Source organism: Mastigoproctus giganteus, chromosome 7, assembly GCF_048544385.1.
Source record: "Mastigoproctus giganteus isolate SK-2022 chromosome 7, ASM4854438v1, whole genome shotgun sequence".
Lineage (NCBI taxonomy): Eukaryota > Metazoa > Arthropoda > Arachnida > Uropygi > Thelyphonidae > Mastigoproctus > Mastigoproctus giganteus.
In genome coordinates, this window is record NC_143581.1 from 181,518,546 (window position 1) to 181,541,077 (window position 22,532).

Here is a 22,532-nt window from a genome sequence, read left to right on the forward strand (position 1 = left end):
CCTCATCTTCTCCAACAAATATTGCAGCAACCTTCATTTTGGATTTAGGTTCATTATATTGTCTCTTATCTAAGTCCGAGTCTTCTATAAATGCCACATGCACATTCATTGTTGGATTGGCCTGGTTTATTTGATGCATCTGTTTATATGACTCAGCAAATGGGTTAACTTGTCGCAGAATCTCGTCCAATTGTTGCATTACTTTGGCCATCCACCCTTGGTTTGATTGTTTTTTTTAGCCATTTTGTTGTTGCTTCAGCAGAATCAAAAATATAAAGTTGTCCATATCTGGGCTTATTTGCCTCATTTGGATATAATGGTGAGACCAAATGGTAAATCTGGCCATGTATTCAAAAACAGTATGGACCATTTCCAGGCAGTGATTTAATCTCTGCACCCATTGATGTGAATGGCATTGCTGAGTTGTACTCTTGTATATGTTTTCTGTAGTTGTTTGCTTCATGTGTATCCTCTGTAAGCAGCTGTTGTAATAGAGTTAGTGTCTCGGACAGCGGATCAAGTGAAATCTTTCCATCATGACAGCATTTAGTGAATCCGATGTGTTTAACTCATGACTCCAATTTCTTGAATTGTGATGCTCACAGTTGTAACACATTTCCTATGTCATGCTCTTCCACATATAGCTTGTTTATTATTCACACTGGTACTTCTATTTGATTAGTCCTACGGTGTTTCATCCTTCTTCTCATTTCCAATCTTGCTTCTCTTTCTTCAATGTTTTCTCTCCATCTTCATAGTTGTAGAGCCTTGTTTCAGTCTTTTAGTCTATTAGATCTCCCCTCTAATGTTTCATTAGCATTTCTTCTACATTTTCTCAAAGTTCTTACACACACTGTTCAGCTATTTTTACACTTCTTAAAACTTAGAACGGTTTATTAAAATAGAAGTCAGATTAAATAAACATTGAAATACATCGATAGCTTTCAGTCATAGGTTGCCTTTCTTCAGTCGAAAAACGTTACTACAAAAATTAATAAAGAATGCCTGGTATGGTGGTCATGCAAGGTGAACAGGTGCTGGCAACAATTAGCATTTGGAAAAATGTTAGTACAAAAATTAATAAAGAATGCCTAGTATGGTAGTCATGCGAGGTGAACCACATGAACAGGTGCTGGAAACAATTAGCAGTTGGAAAATTTGGGCAGCATTGCCTAAGCATTTTATATATATAGATTTTTATTACCCAAGTGCAGTGCACCTCAGGAAAAAGACAGATATTCCACTTTTTGAATGATGTATCCTAAGAGGTTTTTTTATTAGGATGTTCTTACGATCCTGTTCTCATAGAATCTGTAACAGGATATGAATATACAGTATTCTGCTTCTTCTATGAATTTTTCCATAATTTTTGTCAATAATACCACTGAAAACACTTTTCTTCAGAAGATAATGGGTCTGAAAAGTCCGTTGCATAATTTATTCTAGTTACTCCCTTGGTTATTATCTCCAAGTCCTGATGTTTTCATTGTATTGCTGATATTCCCACTTGATCTTCAGTCTTTTGCAACTGCTTTTTTATAATCTGTCATTACCCTGGTAGTGGTGGAACTCCAGAGTGTAGTAAAATCCATGGCAGATCACCTGAGAGGTGCAATACTTTCTTTTTAATTTCTGGAAAATGGTTTGGAGTTTCTTGCATTCTGCACAAACAGGGTTAATTGTATTACTTACTGTATGTAACTTAAGTTTTAATAAAAAATTAAAAATTTTAAAACGTGTTGTAGCACCTTTTTTTTTTTTTTTTTTTTCAGAAGAACAAAAAAATTCTGCAGAAAATTATACCACAAAAAAAAAAGTCCTTTCATTTTACAGTTTGAAACCACTAAGTGCATGAAATTTCAGACCTGTGCATTTGTATATGTTTCAGCTTATAATGTGTATAAATACCACAAATTTAAACAGATAGACCAACTATTTAAAACTGATTTAATAATATAATAAAATAAAATGATACAAAAGACTGTAAAATAATATTTACAAAAATTGATCATTTACAAAAAACTAGTTTAAGACAAAAATAAATAAGATAAGTAAATACGTTAAAATGTATTAAAATATAAATTTAAAAGCGATAAAAACACTGTTGAAGCTTTCGAGGTGTCTGCCTCCTTCCTCAGCAATAATGAAACTTAAGCGACACATCCTTAAATACCAGGTTCACGGCACACGTGGATGACCAGGCACATACTCAGTATTCCTTTCACGTGTACCAGAACCGGAAGTGACCTGGGGGCGTGGAAAACTAAAACGTTTATCTCTGGCAAAAATCACCGCCTCAAAAAGGGGGTGAAATCGTACTCCCCTATCTCTATTCATGACTTTCCAGCCACTTGCGGTCCCAGAATCTATGCGCTCAGTCAAGGATGACAGCATTGTCGGGGGAGACCTGGTGGTGATTTTCCCAATAGTGCTTGTCAATGGTAGATTTGTTGAGCTCTGCGGTCAATATCGCTCTTAAATATTCCCCCAGACTGTCCTTAAGATGCCGTCCTGTCTCTCACACGTAACATTCCCCACAATCCGGGCATTTGATCTCATATATGACCCCACTACTAGAATCCCTAGTAATGGGGTCTTTTGACCTGGGACACTGTGTGTAACCTCCGGCCCGGGAGCTGCACAGTGTGTCTGAAAGTCGCGAAGCATCCTCGCAATACGATCTGATAGGCCTGGATAGTAGGGAACATACACTATGGTAAGTGGTACAGGCGGAACTACACGATTGGGCTCTTCCTCTCTACTGTATTTATCAGTGACCCTCTGGGGATAACAGCACCTCATAAGATCTGTTGTAATTTGCATAATTTCCTTCTCCCCCTCCTCAGAGGTGCTGCAATGTGTCCTCACCCTATCCAAAAGTGCTCTGGCCACACTATTTTTATGTTGGGCAGTCTGTGCCAACCTATAATGTGTATACTGGCCCCTACACATTGGTTTCCTATAAACCTTGGTTCTAAGTCTGGGGCCTTCCCTATATACCATTATATCCAGAAATGGGAGGGTGCCATCTGTTTCTACCGCTGAGGTAAATTTTATAAAGGGTGAAAAAACCATTGAGAAACGAGACCACATCTTCTCTCTCCCCTTCTTTACAATAGTGAATGTGTCATCGACATATCATTTCCACTTACGCATAGGGAACTCCAATCTCGCAAAAACCCTTCTCTAATTCCTCCATAGCCAGATTTGTGACAATGGCGTTGATTGGAGAACCCATGGCTGTGCTGTGAACCTGTTTATACATCACTCCTTGGAAAACCAAGGTTGTACTAGAAAGACATAATTCAACAGCACAACATATATCATCTATGTTTAGGTGGGATCTGGCACTTAAGGCATCATCCTTCTTTAAAGTCAATTTCACACATTCTACCCCATGCGCTATGGGGATACATGTGAATAATGATACCACGTCCAATGACATCATCATCTCGTCTTCCCCTATATCTTGACTCCTTACAAAGTTCACAAATTCCACACTATTTCCAATGACCAAAATGGACCGACCCACAACAGGAAAAATCAGCTGTGCCAGATATTTACAGGCGGAAACGGTACTACCCAATCGGGTAGTACCGTTTCTGCCTGTACCGTTTACCACAGTGTATGTTCCCTACTATCCGGGCCTGTCAGATCGTATTGCAAGGATGCTTCGTGACTTTCAGACATGCTGTGTGCAGCTCCCGGGCCGGAGGTTACACACAGTAGTGTCCCAGGTCAAAGATCCCATTACTAGGGATTCTAGTAGTGGGGTCGTATATGAGATAAAATGCCTGGATTGTGGGGAATGGTACGTGTGGGAGACAGGACAGTGTCTTAAGGACCGTCTGGGGGAACATTCAAGAGCGATATGGACCGCAGAGCTCAACAAATCCGCCATTGCCGAGCACTATTGGGAAAAACAACACCAGGTCTCCCCTGACAACGCTGTCATCCTTGACAGAGTGCATAGATTCTGGGACCGCAAGTGGCTGGAATGTCTGTGGATTGGATCCTCTGGCAACAATAGCATGAATAGAGATAGGGGAGTACGACTTCACCCCCTTTTTTTGAGGCGGCGGTTTTTGCCAGAAATAAATGTTTTGGTTTTCCATGCCCCCAGGCCACTTCCGGTTCTGGTACACGTGAAAGGAATACCGAGTATGCGCCTGGTCATCCATGTGTGCCGTGAACCTGGTATTTAAGGATGTGTCGCTTAAGTTTCATTATTGCTGAGGAAGGAGGCAGGTACCTCCGAAAGCTTCAATAGTGTTTTTATCGCTTTTAAATTTATATTTTAATGCATTTTAACGTATTTACTTATTTTATTTTATTTTTCTCTTAAACTAGTTTTTTGTTAAATAATCAATTTTTGTAAATATTATTTTACAGTCTTTTGTATCATTTTATTATATTATTAAATCAGTTTTAAACGGTTGGTGTATCTGTTTAAATTTGTGGTATGAATAATCCCAACCTTAGAGACCTTGTGGATATGTGTATAAATATTATTATTTTAAAAAATTGAAAAGTATATTTTATATACTTTTCAATTTTTTAAAATTTTCAACGTAAACCCCCGCTATTCGCGGGGGTTACGTTCCTGAGAAATGCCACGAATACTGAGTTATGGCTCCCATAGTAATAAAGGGGTTCCGTTCCAAAGTAGGAAATATATAAGAAAAACTAGTCTAAAATTTTATCTATGTATGTATTATATGTACCTTCATAATATGACTATGTACATAGTGAAATGCAAGCATATGATCGAAATGAAAATAAGAAACAATTTAATATTAAATGTAATATTTATTAGAAATTTCAAACAAATCTTTCAAACCAGAGCCTTTGCTAGCTAAAAAACTTATCCCGCCAGTGCTACACCAGTTTCGCTAAAGTGTTGATAAAGGAATTTTGCCTTTTCACGAATGATGAGTGAACTTTACGGAATTTTATTTTGGGTTCGGTCTTCTATCCACAGATTTAAAGCTTTTCTATTTTTTCTAATTTAACATCACAAGTTACAGAGCAAATTTTTAAAGCAATTAGCATGTTTTCACGGACAGTACGGCGGATTCTTTCTTCCGATTTCTTGTTTGATCGTACCGTTGACTCATTGATTTTATGTTTTGCCACTGAGGAGACACTTTCACCATTAGAAATTTTATCAAATAACTCAATTTTATTCGCTAATGTCATCACCTTCTTTGATATTTTCACATTTCCCTTGTTATTCGTAGCCATATTTTTGTACAGGTTAGAAAGAACTTGTCCACAATAAAGTCACTTTCTTCCGTTAACACACTCGAAAAAGTCTGTTTTACACCACAAAACGGTAGATTTATCACTTTTGTAAGCATATCAATTTATAAATTGATAAATTTATTCAATTTATAAGGATATAAATTAAAAGCAAACGACGAAACCTTCCATGACAAGCGCATAACACATACTGAACAAGGATTAGTGAGAAACATCCACGCTCGCGATTTTGTCACCCCTCTCCCCCCACCTACTATGCGCTGTTTTGACTGGGAAAGATAATTTTAGCCACACCCATGTTTTTTTATGGCAGAAAATGTTCACAGCGCTTTAAAATTCACATTTTTTTACGTTTCATTTTATATTAAATCAGGGACCGCGAATACAGATACCGTGAATAGCGGGTGTTTACTGTATTCAGTACTATTAGTTACTCCATTTTCAGGTTTATTTCAAAATTTATTTCAGATTTGGCAAGCTTCACTGCATGCCAAATTTTAAATTACTTGTGTTGCTTACCACAGAAAGGTTTCCATCTTGATAGAATATTGAGTTTTATGTTCTCCTCTTTACTATGCTAAAACAATAATAAATCTTTCAAAAACAACTAAGGTAAGACTGAAAAGTTAAGATTTACATTAAATTGAACTAGTGGGAGAAGAACCTGAAATTATAAATAAACACAGCATTATAAGTTGTCCACTGCTCTGGCACTCTTCAAGTAAAAAGCCAAATAGTGGTAAAGATGGTGACAGATCACGTGATAGGTTTTTACAATTTCTGTAAGCAACTATTGCAGTAAAAGTTTGGCTATATTTAGGAAGATAGAAAAAAAATTTCAGATTTTTAAGTGTTAATTAATGGTTAATGCAGGAATACGTATTCTTTTCAAGGGTTACCTGTCAAGTGACCCGCCACTTGCCTGTCTAATGTATCTTACTTAGAATGAGGCTACCATTATTCAATCAATCTATGGATTTCATTAGTAATAATAATAAAATAAATCTTTGTAGTGGAGGATAGTTGATGCATAACTGTCATATAGAATATTTCCAACTTTACAAAGAAATATTGTGTAACTTTCTCAATAAAATCCCAGTATCTTTTTTCTTATTTTCATTTCAGTAAATCCTTCATTTTTAACCTATTGCATATATATTTACTTTTTATGAAAATCCCAAACACAAAATATAACAGAACCTATAATATTTTAGCCATGCATGGGTTGAAGCTCGAGAAGACAGAAGATATGTGTTGACTTTAAACTTGAATTTGGTTGTAGCTCTTGTTTGGATAGGTTTCGAAGAGAGTAAGGGTAATTACTGTGGAGGTATCTATAGAAAAGGCATTCGGCAGAAACAGAATGTCTGTGAGACAGAGTAAATAAACTTTGTAAGTGATGGTTAATTAATTAACCTGACTGCCATTTTTGAATGAAATCAAGAAGCTTGAGAGAGGTTTTGTGTGGGGATCACCTCAGATGTGGGAACCGTATTTCATGACAAGACAAATTTGAGATTTGTACAGCGTTAGTAATTGTATAGAAGAAAAGTAATGCCAAGAACAAAAAAGAAAAGCCAGTTTTTTTGATGCAGAGAAATCAATATTTGCAATGTGCTTATGCCAAGAGAGAGATTACAAATCAAGTTAGTCCCTAATAGGAATATGGGAACTTGTCTAAAAATCTGAATGTCATTGAAGATGAGCATAGGAGCAATGGAATATTTTATGTGAGAAATTTAGAGTTTTAAATCAGGACTGACTTTTAAAAGTATTGAAATTAACTAAATTTTATCTTTGCCCATTGGAGAATTACCTGGAAATTGACATTTAAGGAATTGGTGGTGGATATTTGAGAAATTGAAGTTGTTTATGCAAGGCAAGGTTTACCAAACTGGGGAGCGGCAGTGCATAGCACACGCTTCTTGATTAGACCGGGGTTCAAGCCCGTCACCACCAAATACGGAGGATGCGGAAAGGTCAGGGAATGACCACCGCATAATCCGGAGCAATATGGCCTTAGTTGCTAATGCTCAAAAAAAAAACAACAAACTGGGAGGTAGAATTTAGTGTGCTATCACAAGCACAACTATAGATAAGATTTCCATTTAGTGGAAGAAGGTCATTAGCACGTTGAATGCCGACTACGAGTTAATTCATACTTGGTGATCTGGCCCAGGACGCCAATTACGAGTTAATAACGGTGGATGGTGTTACACTCAGAGTATTGGAGAAGGAAAGAGAACTGGGGGTAATTGTGCAGTCAAAGTTTTCTGAGCAGCGCAGATAATCTGCAAGAGTAGCTCATGGTGTCTTGTCATTGATATACAGGAATTTTCGGCGTCTCCGTAGCCAGGTGGGAAGGAGCAGCAGTGCATAGCACACGCTTCTAGATTAGACCGGGGTTCGAGCCCGTCACCACCAAATATGGAAGATGTGGAAAGGTCAGGGAATGACCACCGCATATTCCCGGAGCAATATGGCCTTAGTTGCTAATGCTCCTAAAAAACCAAATAACTAACTAACTAACTAACTACAGGAATTTTCCTAGGATGGATAAGATGATTGTCCCCTTGTATAAGGCAATGGTCAGGCTACACCTTGAATAGTGGATAGAGGTTTGGAGGCCTCATTTTAGGAAGGATGTAGAGCTGCTGGAACGAGAACAGAGATGAGTAGTGAGATTAGTGAATGGAACAAAGGGTTGCTGTTACCAAGAAAGGCTTAAGTTCGATGTATAAGGCCTTGAATGGTTTGAGCAAGCTCAATGCTAATGGGATTCTTCCTCTTGCTCAGATTACTCACATGAGGGGACATAAATTCAAATTGAGGGAAGACAATTGTAGAATAGATGTGCTGAAATTTGCCTTTAGCTAGCCGGTAGTTGATAGTTGGAACAAACTTCCATCTGTGGTCAACAACTTAAATAAGTTCAAGGCAGAACTGGGCTGATGCTGCATAAGCTTGCTTTCTTGCATCATATGCCTATGCTAATTTGGAGTGAATGGATGGGTGAAATGGGAAGTTTTTTTTTTTTTTGGCTGATGCTATATAAGCTTTCTTTCTTGCATCATATGCTAATATACAAGAGGAAAAGCGTGGGAGGAAGAATTGAACCCTGAGGAACTCTAGCATTGGTGGAGAAGTGGAGGGGAAAAAGCCATCTGCCATCACCAAAGTGGTCAGAGAGAAAACTGGATACCCTATTGAAAAAAAAAAAAAAAAAAAAAAAAAAAACCAGTTGGAAATCCATAAGATGGGAGTTTGTTAATAAAACATTTAACCCAAACATGATTAAAAGCCTTTGTAATGTCCTTACAAAGGCATTGTAAATGTCAAGCAACTGCTTGAATTTTACAAAACGTTTCCACTGAATTTGTCCAAAAATGGTAATGTAAGCTAATATATCACCTGTGGATCAAGACTAATATTGGTGATCACCATACTAGTGATCATTGATCAGATGGAGGATTTTGAGTTAGTTTACAGTTGTTGGCAGTTGATGTATTTCTCCATTACTATTGTAACGAATAGAGATAAGTTCAATGTAGAAATAATTGGATGGGAGGGATTTGTCACCCTTTTTAGTTACTGGCTGAATATCAACAGATTTCCAAACAGAAGGGAAAAAACTTAAACTGGAAAAACTGATAAAATCTAAAACACTGATAGTACCACATATGATGCTACCAGTTTTCAAAAATATGATTTCACCTAGTCATTATAATTCCAATATTAAAAAATATGTGCTATTTACAGTTAAACAGTTAGTCCATTTTCAAGTTTAGAAAAACGTTAAGCGCACACATTCAAACTTATGTCCTTTTATTAATGTGTTTTGTAAAATATATAAATAATAATAATAATCAGATAAGAAAATATTCTACATAAATAATAATATGTCATGAAAAGAAACCATTTTATGTTTTTTGTATTTGACCAGAAGGAACAGAAAAAAGATTGTTTATACACTTTTCGAGGCAATCTTATGATAAAATAATAGCATCTTTAAAGGTACATTGTTCATACTTGAGGGTGCTGCAGACATTCTCTCAGATATGGCAAATGTGCTTGCTACTTGGGAATCTAAAATGCTGATGAAACTGATATTCGGGCGACACTCAAATCAAGTGGACCTAATTTTGGCGAAGTCTTGTCGGTCTGTGCCAGCCAAGTCTTCCGCTGGGTATAACCTCCATGTGGAAATTCTGAAATAGGGCACCTAGCACACAGTGGGTTGACAACCCAGGTACACATGGGTCAAGGTGTGCCACCGTTACCACACAGAGGAATGCTGACCCTCTGTTATCAGGCATTACTAGGTAGTAGATGACTCTCAGGAGGCTTGAAGTGTGGAACCCATGTTTAGTCTCCAGAGCAAAGCTCTGGGTAAAAACTCCCCTATCTCTTCCATCATTTAGTATGATCGATGTCTTTTGAGGTTATGATGGACATCATGGTGAGATCCAATCTTCCTTACATTTTGAGGGTACAGCTCTAAAATGGTGTTTGCAGGCAGGCCGCTAGTTGGTACACCAAACCAAACCCATTGATAACTCTCTAGGAGGCTTTCGGATCAGCTGCTGTATAATCTCGCTGCCTCTACTCTGCCAAATAGTGACTGGAGGAAGTCCGAGTAGTGTGTGCTTGCGGGGGCATTGTCAAGGCCACGTTATGTCAGGGATCTGGGTATATTCTTACCATGTATACACCATATCCAAAAATTTTATTATTTCATACAGCATGTCATCCCACCTTTTCTTACTACTGAATACACCATGAATTGTCAAACTAATAAAGCAAACTTATCTACGAAAAGATTTAAACCTCCCAAACACTTCCTCATTCTTTACACAAATATACATGGTCTCAGTTCTAATCTCAGTGATGTCCATTTCCACTTACAGTCTGCCAAACCTCATGTGCTTTTTCTGACAGAATCTCAGTTATCGGTTGATTCAACCAATACTCATCTAAGTTGTCGGAATTATTTTTTGTATGATTCCTTTCGCTTCAAGGGTGCTACTTATGCATATGTCCATCCTGTTAGTGACTTAGTAATTTGGAATCTCCTGTTTTCGATCTTCTCTAGCTTAAAATCTCTCTACCTCATTGTGTCAAATTCATCTGTTGCATATTGTTCTCCCAATCCACTGATCACTTTGAACTCATTGACTTCCTCTCTTTAAAACTTGACTTTCTCCAGTCCAAATTTCCTAACAGGGAGGTAATTTTCCTCGGTGATTTTAATGTTCGCAACTTCAACTGCCTTCCATTTTCTAGTCGGACCCAGCTGATAGAGATGCTGAGGCTTTTCCAATTACTAATGACCTCTCACAGATTTTACATTTAATGTTTTTTTACATTTTACAGATTATTACTTACCTACCAGAATACCAGACAGTCCTAACCATATAGCCAACATGCTTGATCTTTTTCTCACAAACAACCCAAAGTACGTATTCGAGGTGAGTGGTCCTCCAGGCACCTCAGTTCACAACTTTGTGATGGTCTCTTCTCCAATGGTGCCTTTATCTCATGGCCATTCCCAACCTCGTGTTGTTTGGCATTACATGAATGCAATATGTTATGATTTCTTTTCCTTGGTCGGATTACCATTTCAAAACTTCTGATGTCAATGTTTCCTCAGATCATGTCAGTGAAATTATTCTTGTGGGGATGGAATCCTTTATTCCACATTCCACTTTAAAATCTCATCCTTTATGTAAACCTTGGTTTTCCATTAAATGTGCTAAGGGTGTTCAAAAGAAAAATTTCGCATATCCTAATTGGCTCGTATTCAAATCTCCAGGTCCATTTTCTGCCTACACCAAATCTCACAACAATTGTAAAGCAGCTATCAATCAGTCCAAACTAGATTTCTAACAGGCTAAGAATAGAAAACTCGTTTCTTGTCCAAATGGTAGCCAAGCATTCTAAGCAATTTTTCTCTGTGATTCATAGAGTGCTCTTTGAAAGTGATATTGTTTTATTTTTGTTGTGTGATTTTCTTCTGTTTTGTTCACTTAAAGTGGTTCTTTGCCTAAAAAGTCTGATTTAAGAACTCAGAGATGGAATCTACCTTTCTTTTTTTAGTATTTATATTAAATACTAACTTACTCTACTAACCTTAATAATCGCTTGGTCACTGGTGGCACTGCTCCTGCCTCAACGAGGTGGGGTCGGTAACCTGGGAGAAGAAAGTCCCTCTCCCAGGGCTAAAAGGAGTGGACATGGACACTAATGACAACCATGAAATTGATCATGACTTCTTGCTGTCAAAAAGATTGAAAAAGGATGCAAACAAGCAGGAACCTCCAGCTTTTTTTATCATCCATTCTCTGTCTTCACAACCTATCAGCAAGCTCTTCCCTTTCATCATACAACAATACCTTGAAAATTAAGCAGCATCTCCAAAAATGGTGAAACGTCTTCAATCTGGTGACTTGCTAATAGAGACCTCTCACCCAAGACACTCTTACCTACTGTTAAGACTTACATCTTTAAGTGGAATTCCAATTCAAGTCACTCCACATAACACCTTGAATTCTTCCAAGGGAGTGATCAGTGAATGGGACCTAATAAACATTTCCGAGGAAGAAATAATCCAGGAACTAAAGGATCAAAATGTAACGCAGGCCAAGAGAATCATGATATGAAAAGACAGCACCTTATTCCCAACATGTAGCTTAATTTTAACCTTCAATTCACTGAATCTGCCATCCTCAGTCAAAGCAGGTTATTTAAATTGCCGTGTTTGACCCTTCCCGAACTCTCGAAGATTCTACAAATGTCAGAAATTTGGTCACTCCCAAACAGCATGCCGTGGAGATGCAACATGTCCAAACTGTGGTTGCAAAACTCATTCTCAATCAGAATGCAAGGCACAAACTCCACAGTTTCCTAATTGAAGGGTCAATCATCCAGCATACTCCAAAGATTGTGATCTCTGGAAGTTAGGAAAAAATACAAAAATACAAGACTGAAAATGAAGTATCTTTTCAAAAAGCTAGAAGACCAGTAAAATCAAGCATGCCAAAAACCACTTACGCTTTGGCTACCCATAGTTCACAAATTGGTAGCATGTCAGACAGAAGTGTCAGTCTCTCCCGACAAATCGATCGCCGACTGGGCTCAATCAGTACTATTGATTCAGCCTACATCTGAATCACAGTTAGTGGACCGAAGTAATAGTACGCCACTCACAATTCCAACTCAAAACCTCTAACCCACAGTAAAGTGGCAGAAAAATTGCGTAAATCATATCCTGTGGAGGTGAAACAACCACAACTAACAAGCATGGATACTGATGATATGCCCAACCAAGAAGATTTTCTTGAATTACATGCAGATGGTGATATGGAAGATAAAAATGATTCAGGATGCCCCAATTATCCCAGAAAAGATAAATCTAAACCTGACTGTTATAAACAACCCACGCATAAAAAGCAGACAGATTCATCTTCCTCTTACAAAACCAAATAATGGAACTGTAGAGGTCTTCGCAGTAGCATAGATGATATACATGAATTAATTCACCACTACAAACCTCTTGCAATGTGCTTGCAAGAAACTAATTTGAAATCTTTGGTCTCAGTTTCAATCAAAAATTAAACTGTATTCAGGTAAGACAGGGCTGACTCCAATAGTGCTCATGGAGGAGTAGCGATACTCATGGATTCAAGCATCCCCCTCCAGATTCATTCCATTACAAACATCCTTAGAAGCCGTTGCCACGCGTGTTGTTAATGGTATTACTCTGACATTGGTTTCAATTTATCTTCTGCCTAATCATCAATATACTATTCAGGGACTCAAAGATCTTGTTATGCAGTTACCATCTCCGTTTTGTTTACTAGGAGACTTTAATGTGCATCATCCATTATGGGGTTCCTCCACCTCAGACAGATGAGGTAAGCTTATTGAAATGCTGATTGATAGACAGAATTTAACATTACTAAATACATATGTGCATCTCCCTACAGATTCAACATCTACAATAGACCTTTCCATTTGTTCCCCAATCCTCTTTCCAAGTATAGATTGGGTATCTCTGAGTGATTCTTATAGCAGCAACCATTATTCGTTAATCTGCAAAATTCAATATAAATGAAGCCTGCTTCATTTATATAAATTTCTGATTATGGTTCTATATAAATGAAGCCTGCTTCATTTATATAGAACCACAATCAGATCAGAAAATCCATTAAATGAAAATTTTCAAGGGCTGAATGAACAAAATACAGAATGCACATCTCATTTTACAACAATATTATTCAATCTGGTTCCATCAACAGTGCTACCAAGCACATCACGAATCAAATGCTGACAGCCGCGTCCGCTGCCATTTCTCAATATCAAATAAGAAATAGATGAAAGATAAATTACTGGTGGAATGAAGATTGCAACAATAAAAAAAAGAGAAAAACAAAGCAGGGAACCTTTTCTGCAAACATCCTACCATCTCCAATCTTACTAACTATAAACAGCTTAGAGCTAAAGCTCGTTATATCAGATGCAAAGCAAGAAAAGAAATTTGGATTAAATTCACCTCATCAGTTAATAAAAATACTGATATCAGATTAATCTGGAGAAAAATAATGTTTGAACAGTAAAATTCCACCTTTATCCACCCCACTACTGAACTGGAATGGACAAGAGCTCTCTAATCCTACAGATATATCAAATTCACTGGGAATTGTATTTTCTCTGTTGTCTTGTAATGCTTATGATCAATCATTTCAAAAACGTAAAACTGTTACAGAGAAATCCAGACTGAATTTCACTGACAATTCTGCTTTATCTTGTAATCAACCATTTACCATTCATCTACAGCAATCTCTTACCAACTTAAGAAACAGTGCTGCTAGCCCTGATCGGATATATTATGTAATTCTCCAAAATCTGGTCTCATTGCTGCTCATATTTTACAATCAGAATTTTTTCTGAACATACCTTCCCAAATTCCTGGCGTCATTCTTATGTACTATCGATTGCAAAACGATAACAATCATTCTGTTCCTCAAAATTACAGGCCAATATCCCTTACCAGCTGTCTCAACAAAACTCTCAAGAAAATGATAAATCACCATCTCACTTGGTTCCTCGAGTCTCAAAACTTGATAAATAACAATCAATTTGGATTCCGGAAAAACCGATCTTCATTGGCTCTCGTGATCAAAGCTGAGACAAATATCAGAAATGCTTTCATCAAAAAGGAACATCTTGTTGTGGTCTGTCTTGACATTGAGAAAGCCTTTGACACTACGTGGTGTTTTGGCATCTTAAAGGATCTACATTCTATTGGCCTGAGAAGTAATTTACCATATTTTATCCAAAATTTCCTTCAACAGAGATCCTTTCAAGTTTGTTATCAGGGGACCCTCTCTAAAAACATCCAAGAAAAAGGAATTCACAAGGGTCTGTTCTTAACGCCACCTTGTTTGCAGTGAGAATGAATCATATACTTGAACTCATTCCGAAAACTGTGGATTCATACCGATTCGCAGACAAACATGCATTATGTTGAACAGCAACTACAAATATCAATCAATTGCATCCTGACATGGATGACACAAAATGGCTATAGACTATCGAGCCAGAAATCTACTGCCATTCACTTCTGTACCAGACACAATATGCATGCTGAACCCGAGCTCCACTTGAATAACCATCCTCTTCCCATAGCTAATAGTATTCGTTTACTAGGATTGTTCCTTGACAGTAAGTTAAATTTCCAAAAGCACATTGAACGTCTCCGGACTACTTGTCAAAAAAACTGAACATACTCAGTCTTATCAGTCACAACATGGGGAGCAGATCGTTACAGCCTGCTTCATTTATATAGAACCATAATCAGATCAGATCACAACTAGACTATGGCATGCCTGTCTTCAACTCTGCTAGGGAGAGTACTTTATCTCGCCTCAACCCTATTCAACATTAGCTCTCAGAACAGCACTAGGTGCATTCAGAACATCTCCTGTGCAAAGTTTGTATGTTGAAGCCCATGAACCTCCTCTAAATATCAGGAGAAAGATGTTGCTGCTGAACTACGCAACCAAGATCCAAAGCCAGAAAATAAAGTATTCCTTTATTTTTCCACCTGCATCATCAATACTGATATCAAGTTTTACTATTTTTTTGGGGTGTTGGGTACTATTTCAACACACTAAACCTGTAATATATTTTATAGTATTTAATATCAGCTTTTTTAATCAAGTTATTCAAATTGGTTAGCAGTTTTCTAAACTATTATCAATATGGGTAATTTTTATACATTTTTAGGAAAAACGTTGCTTACGAACTGCACCAATTCTTGAAGCAGCATTGATCCCTGGCCACTTCTTTTTATTTAAAGGAAGAAGGTTTTCATCTCAGATGTAAATATATTAAAAATATAGATTGCTGAATTTCAAGTTGAGCTTTGTTAAACTGAATTTCAAGTTATTAATGACATTACTTTTAACTGTGTGAGTGAATGTTTGTATACACTATAGAGTTTTTACTATTAACTATATAGATAAAAGTTAGAATCAGTTCATGTAGAGATAGCTGATGGAAAAGTAAAATGCATGCTTTAATGTTTACAGCATTTTATTTAAACCTTAGCCATACAGATGTATTACTGATAGAATGCTTAAAGAAAACAAAATCTACTTTTTAGGTACCTTTATTTAGTAGTGCTATTCAGTTGCAGTTGAATCTGATTTTCATTCAGAATCAAGGATTGTCTTTTTGTGAATATGAAAGAGCACATGCTTGTCAAATTTTTAATGAAATGGGAACAGTATTTTAGTGAATAAGTGCTTTACAGTATAATTTTACAGACAAACATAGCACTGATGAATGTTCTAGGCCCATCTGTAAGAGGACTTTTTTTTTTTATATATATAGAACATGAAGAAAATAGGTCCCACCAACTATGTTCTGTAAAAAAGCAGATGCGAGTCCTCGTATAACCACACTGTAAATTTACAGACAGGCCTAGAATATTCATTAGCTCACACTTGGAAACATGTTTTCACACCTTTTGGCATCTTTCATTTTGTGAGTTAAATCACTAGGTTTTCAGATGCTCTACTGATCAGGTGCCAATAAGCACCAAAACAGCCATCTGCATGGTGGCAACACTACATTACTAATAAGGTTATACGTATTAGTAACATAATACTTCACTTCTTAAAGTGTTGCTTAGTCATGCAACATGACAATTCATGTTAGCTTCACAATTTGAGAGGTCAATGTCTTTCATTAGACTGTATCTATTTATTTTTTTTTTTCCTGTTTTATAAAAAAACAGGTACAGGTTCTCTTATAGACAGATTTATTAACAACAAATTTATTTATTTTTTTATCAACAAACTTATGAAAAGTGTATATTATCCTTCTTTTTACACCATGTGTTTTATTTTATTTCAGTATAATGTATTGAACAATACTATTTGTGAAGTTATAGGTTTTTTGCACATGTGATACCATCAAGTTACTAAAACAAATTAGGTTAGATTGCATTCTTTGAATTCATTTTGGAACTATCTTTTGGCCAATACAATGGGGAAAATTAAATCCCAATTCCTGTTTTATTGGCCCAAAGACAGGATCTCAGGGTGAATTCTGAAATTTAGTTTATGCTAATTCATTTTATTAAATTGATGTTATGAGAGATGAGGGAGAACTTGTAACCTGAAAAATAGTGTTGCTCAGTAAACTAATTTGGAAAAAAAAAATGATAATAGTGTATATTATCCATTAATTTATGTATATGTGGTATGATTTACCAATTTATGTGGTATAATTTATCAGATTATACCACATTTGTGCCCTTTACAATAGCAAATAAAATTCAGTTTAGTTCTATCTTTCTATCCACTGACTTTTTGTATATATGAAAATATCAGTGAAGTGGCAGTGACAGATTTTCATACCTAAACTTTTATGAGCTAATAATGCTGCTATTGATAGGGATTACTATTTTTTAATAAAATCTGCATAAGCGTAATAGGGTAATTCTTTCACCTCAACTTTGAGAAGCTTTTAATGTGAGAACATATCAAAACTGTATTCTCATTTTTTCCCTTGTATTTAATATTATTTAATAATTTGTATTTAATAATAAAATATCACTTCACAGTGACAACAATTATTTTTTAAAGTAATTTTGCAACAAAATCAGTAGATATTTATTATTTGAAATGTGAAGGAACTGAAGTATGTAGTATGTTAACATTAATAATTATATACCAAATTTAATCAATTTAGTAAGAGCACACATTTATGATTAAACAACAGTGTAGTGTGTTTATTTATTAATTCTGTTCCTACCCATTGGTGCCTCTGTAGCCAAGTGGGCAGGAGTGGCAGTGCGTAGCACTTCTTGATTAGACCAAGGTTCGAGCCCGTGACCACCGCATATCCTCGGAGCAATATGGCCTTAGTTGCTAATGCTCCTAAAAACTAAATAATAACATCCCACCCACTTTTAATGTTCATAGCTTAGACATTTATTCATAACTTTAAATTTAGAGGCATTAAACTTTTAGTTGCCATTTTTCAAACCATATATGGAACTGATCCATGTCTTTTTGAAGCAACATGGCCTGGCTTGAATTGTTAATCACCTTGAAATCATGAGTAAACTTTGACAGGTTTCCTTAGATGTCCTCATCAGTAGCATTTATCAAATTAGAAATAGGAGGGGGACTCAGCACAAATCCCCGAGGGACCCCACTTATTATATTGATCCACACTAAGGACGCTGACAATTTATGATAACCCTCTGTGTCCTCTTGTTTAGCCAGCCTACAATGGATATAAATTATCAGATGGTATAGAAGTCTATAGTAGATATAACATAGTCTATAATCAAGTCACAAAGGCAAGCTAAGACAGATTATCAGAAGACTTTGGCAGAGGATGCTAAGAAAAAAGATAGACTTCTTTACTTATGTAAAAATTAGAAGGAAGGAGATGAATCACATTGGTTCACTAGATATCAGTGGTTTAACTGTTGATGAACTTGAGTTTCTCAAATTTCTGGTAAACTGAATAGGCATTTTGCATCTACATTTACACATGAGGAATTCTTTAGGGACCAGGATGCCAGAAGCCAATCAAATTCTGAGAAGTAGCTAAATGATTTTATGGTAACTGAGAGGAAAGTGGAAGAGAAATTGTGGGAGCTAAGCATAAAAATGTTACCTGAGCTGAATGGGATCTATCCAATTATATTAAATGAGGCAGCAAAGGAAGTAAAGCACACCTTTAGACATAATTATGAGAGCATCCTTGGATTCAGGGGGACATCCCTGTGGACTGGAGATTTGGGAATTTATCCCCAATTCAGAAAGGATGATCAAAGGGCAACGTGAGTAATCAGACCTCTTATCTTGACTTCTCTTCCAGGGAAAATGATAGAATCACTGGTTAAAGAAGTAGTGCAGCACCATCTAGACAAAATGCAGTTATACTGCAGTCACAGCATGGATTTATTAAGGGGCAATCTTTTCTGACCAATCTGATTGAATACTATGACACAGTAACAAAGGAACTGGATGTAAAAAATAATTTTGGCATTGTATATATACAAGACATCTTACACTCACACAAGACTGACATCATATGCTTGTAAAGTTCAGAAAAGCTTTTGGTACTGTTGCACATAAAAGACTTATACAAATTGGAGCAGTGTGTCGTTAAGGCAAGTTACTGCTATGTATAAAAGGATGGTTGAGTGGGTTAAGACAGAGATTGGTTAACAATGGGCACTGCTTCTCTTAGACTAATGTTATTAGTGGAGTCTCCTAGGTTTCATTACTGGGCCTAGTGTTGTTTTTTATATTTTATGATAATATTGATGAAGGCATATCAGGCATAATGTCTAGGTTTGCAGATGGTACAAGGGTTGGAAGGGTAGTGAATGACAATAATCAAGATAAGCTACTGCAACAAGAACTAGAAAAATTAGGCAGATGGGCTAAGAAATGGCAGTTGAAGTTTGACAAATGCAAGGGTAACTGCACACGGGTAGCATTAATCCCACATTAACATAACAATGGTGTGGTTATGTTAATCTGGGATTAATTTTTCTAGCAGTGCAGATAGGTTGCGTGGACAGCATGGAGTTTTGTCAATGACATACAGAATTTTTGCTAGCAGGGATAAGGGGGTGATTATTCCTTTGTATAAGGCAATGGTTAATGATATACAATTGGGAAGGATGTGGAGCTGCTAGAATGAGTATAGAAAAGGGTAATGAGATTGCTGAGGGGAAAAAGGGTGCTCTTACCAAGAAAGGCTTCAGTTCTGCAGATTTCAGTGTCTGGAGACCAGGCACCTATGAGATCTGATTGAGGTGTTTAAAGTTTTGAATGGATTGAGTAAGTCAACGCTTATGATATTCTTGCTTTTGCTCAGACGACACACGTGAAGAGTTATAAATTCAAATTGATTTAGGATGGTTGAAAATAGATGAGGAAGTTTGTCTTCAGCTAGCAATATTTTATTGTTGGAACAAACTTCTACCTGCTGTTTTGGAAGTGGATAGTTTGAATAAATTCGTGAAAAAACCAAACTTCTGGAGAAGATGGACAGGTGATGTGGGATTTTTTTTTTTTGCTTGCATCCTTTGCTATGCTACTACTAATATAGTCCAATGTAGGATCTTACCAGTAACTTCAGTTTCTTCCAGGTTTATATATTCCATTAAAGACTAACCTCCCTAAGTTCTTGTTCATGATGTTATTTTCCCCCTTTACATCAAATTAATGTCAAGTCCAATTCCCACCCTATTGAGAGAAGTAAAAATCTAATTATTGTCAATTTAGGTTCCAGAATTCTGACTAGGAAGAAATAAATATTTTAAATAAAGAGCTAATCAAACCTACTCCTAGCAGCATTCTCACTCCAGAAGTCCTGACTTGCTTCCACAAGTCCTAATAAAGTTCAAGCTTCTAATGCCAGAAAGTCAACAATCTTCCAGTCCCAGAGAGAAAAGTTCTAATTAACCTTAGGAAAAATAAATCCATTCATATATCAAGAGCAGACAAAGATAATGATAGTCCATATATCAAGAACTGAAGAAAACGATGTAACATTTTCAATGCTGTAGTTATCATTGACAGCATTGATAGAAATGTAAACACAACTGTGGATTAAGAGAAAAAGTCATAGCTTGTCACAAGATTCCACAACTTAACGTTGTTGGAATCCAACCCTATGAGCCACATAGAAAACAATGCAAAGCAAAAACTAAAATCACTTTCGGATAAGATGAATGTAGATGAAAAGTATTATAAAAAATGAACCTGAACAACTCAGAATCTGCTTATTGATTTGCCAACATAATATCACATGAATCTGGTTTTTCAACTGGATCAATCCATTGGTAGCAGATATTATTGCTGGACAAAAGATATTCAAATGACTTTTAAAGATATTTTCCCAAATAGTTCTCAAAATCCTTTAGCCTTAAACAGCAGTCAGGACCTTGTATCCAGAATCAACCATATCCACTGTACCTCTTGAAGAAGCAAAAATCTGTTTGCAACAATCTCTGTTAACCATATTTACCTTGATTATCCAAAAAAGTTAACTGGTCCCATATGTTGGATCTAATAGACCTGTCTATAGAGGATGTCTACTTCACTTTTAACAGTTCATTTCATAGTTTTTCCCCCAGGTTCAGGCCTAAGCATGGAAAATTAAAGCTAATTAGCAAATTAGAACATGATTTCTTTGAAAAGCTTTCCAAAGTTGTGGAGTAGATATGTCAGTGACATCATCACCATCTGGTACCATGATATGGAAGAGTGCTATTCAATTAGCAGCCCATGGTCTACTTCTTGCCTGTGGGCTGCGAATTGAATAACAGTGGGTTCAACAGAGGAAATCTAAGGCTATATAAAACTGTTTTCTGAGAAAGGAGGTTTTGGCATGTTGTTTTCCCTAGCTGTTGAAGCTGAGTGAGATTCATGGCTTAATCCAGTGAAGGCAAAATATTATTAGTTTTATATTAATAAATGAAAAATTTCTTCATCCACTATCGAGATTTTTTTTAATAATTCCATTCTGTGTATATTAATAACAACTATATAAATAAATACTTTTTAATATTAAAAATAAAAAAAGTTGCCAGCCAGATCTTTGAATCTCTCCAAAGTGTCCCACTTAACACTAATTGAATTGCCTTAGTATAGAGCAAAGGTCGGCAACTAGCAGCTCGCGAGCCGCATGTGGTTCTTTAAGCATCTAACTGCGACTCTTTAACTTTTAGCCCACATGAAGCACAATATGAAATGGAGTTATAGAGAACTTAAAAATCAAGGACATGTGGAGTGCAAGACTAAAATACCTTAAAACTGAAATTGAGGATTTGGAGAAGCAAAAGGCTGCCCTTGCAATTCTACACAAATGGACGGCAATAGACGAGTTGAAAAAGCAAGACCAAATTGTGTTCAATATGTGTATTAGCTTATCGGACACATATAAATTTGAAATTATATTTGTTTGGACTTCTCTGTTTGGTTCGACGTATTTCTGCAGGCAAATATTTTCAAACATGAACTATTATTAAAAATAAATCAAGAAACCTTCTGAACAATGCAAGTCTCAGCATGTTAAAGATAAATTATGACATACTCGCCTGATGTCGAGAGACTCGCTCAGGAAGTTCAGCAGCAAAAGTCATATTAATTCATAACTAATTGGACTTTTTTATGTTTTTTCAGTATTAATATTTAAAAAAAATATATATTTTTTTTAATAAAACACCTTCCCATTCTATTCCATTTCTTAAAAATCTCCCCACCTCTAGCTTGATCGGAGGTGCGGCTCTTCGGATTATCTTTTTTTTTTTTTTTTTTAATTATATCAAAAATGGCTCGTCATTCAAAGGTTGTCGACCCCTGGTATAGAGGAATTAAATATATTTACAGTGCCATTCACCCAACCATTAATTTCAAAATGGTAATGGACACAGAATCCTATTATTCTTGATATTGACTTCTCCAGAAGGCCTCAAAGAAATGCAGCTGTCTATCTAAATAAAATAAAAATTCAGGCCCGTTAAACTGCAATTCCGTTTGCCTTTTTTCTACCAAGGTAGGTGTTCTCAAGGGTTCTCTGTATCTGTAATGGTGGCCCTTTACAATGGAAACTGTCTTCTCTTTTCCAATTAACTATAGATAACTTCATGTCACCAAGACATCAATAAGCAAAATGGAAGCCAGAAAATGCCTACTTCAAAGGATCATCCTTCCTGAAGCAGTGGG

General features: G+C 36.3%; 1 protein-coding gene across 1 annotated transcript in view; it reads left to right on the forward strand.

The window, feature by feature from the left end:
* The window catches only part of Dtwd2 (DTW domain containing 2), a 176,833-nt gene that overhangs the window by 63,951 nt on the left and 90,350 nt on the right, over positions 1–22,532 (forward strand). Inside the window, exon 4 of the mRNA XM_090377223.1 lies at positions 15,550–15,644. Within this exon, the coding sequence (XP_090233349.1) occupies positions 15,550–15,644 (95 nt within the window). The remainder of the gene's footprint in view (positions 1–15,549; positions 15,645–22,532) is intronic.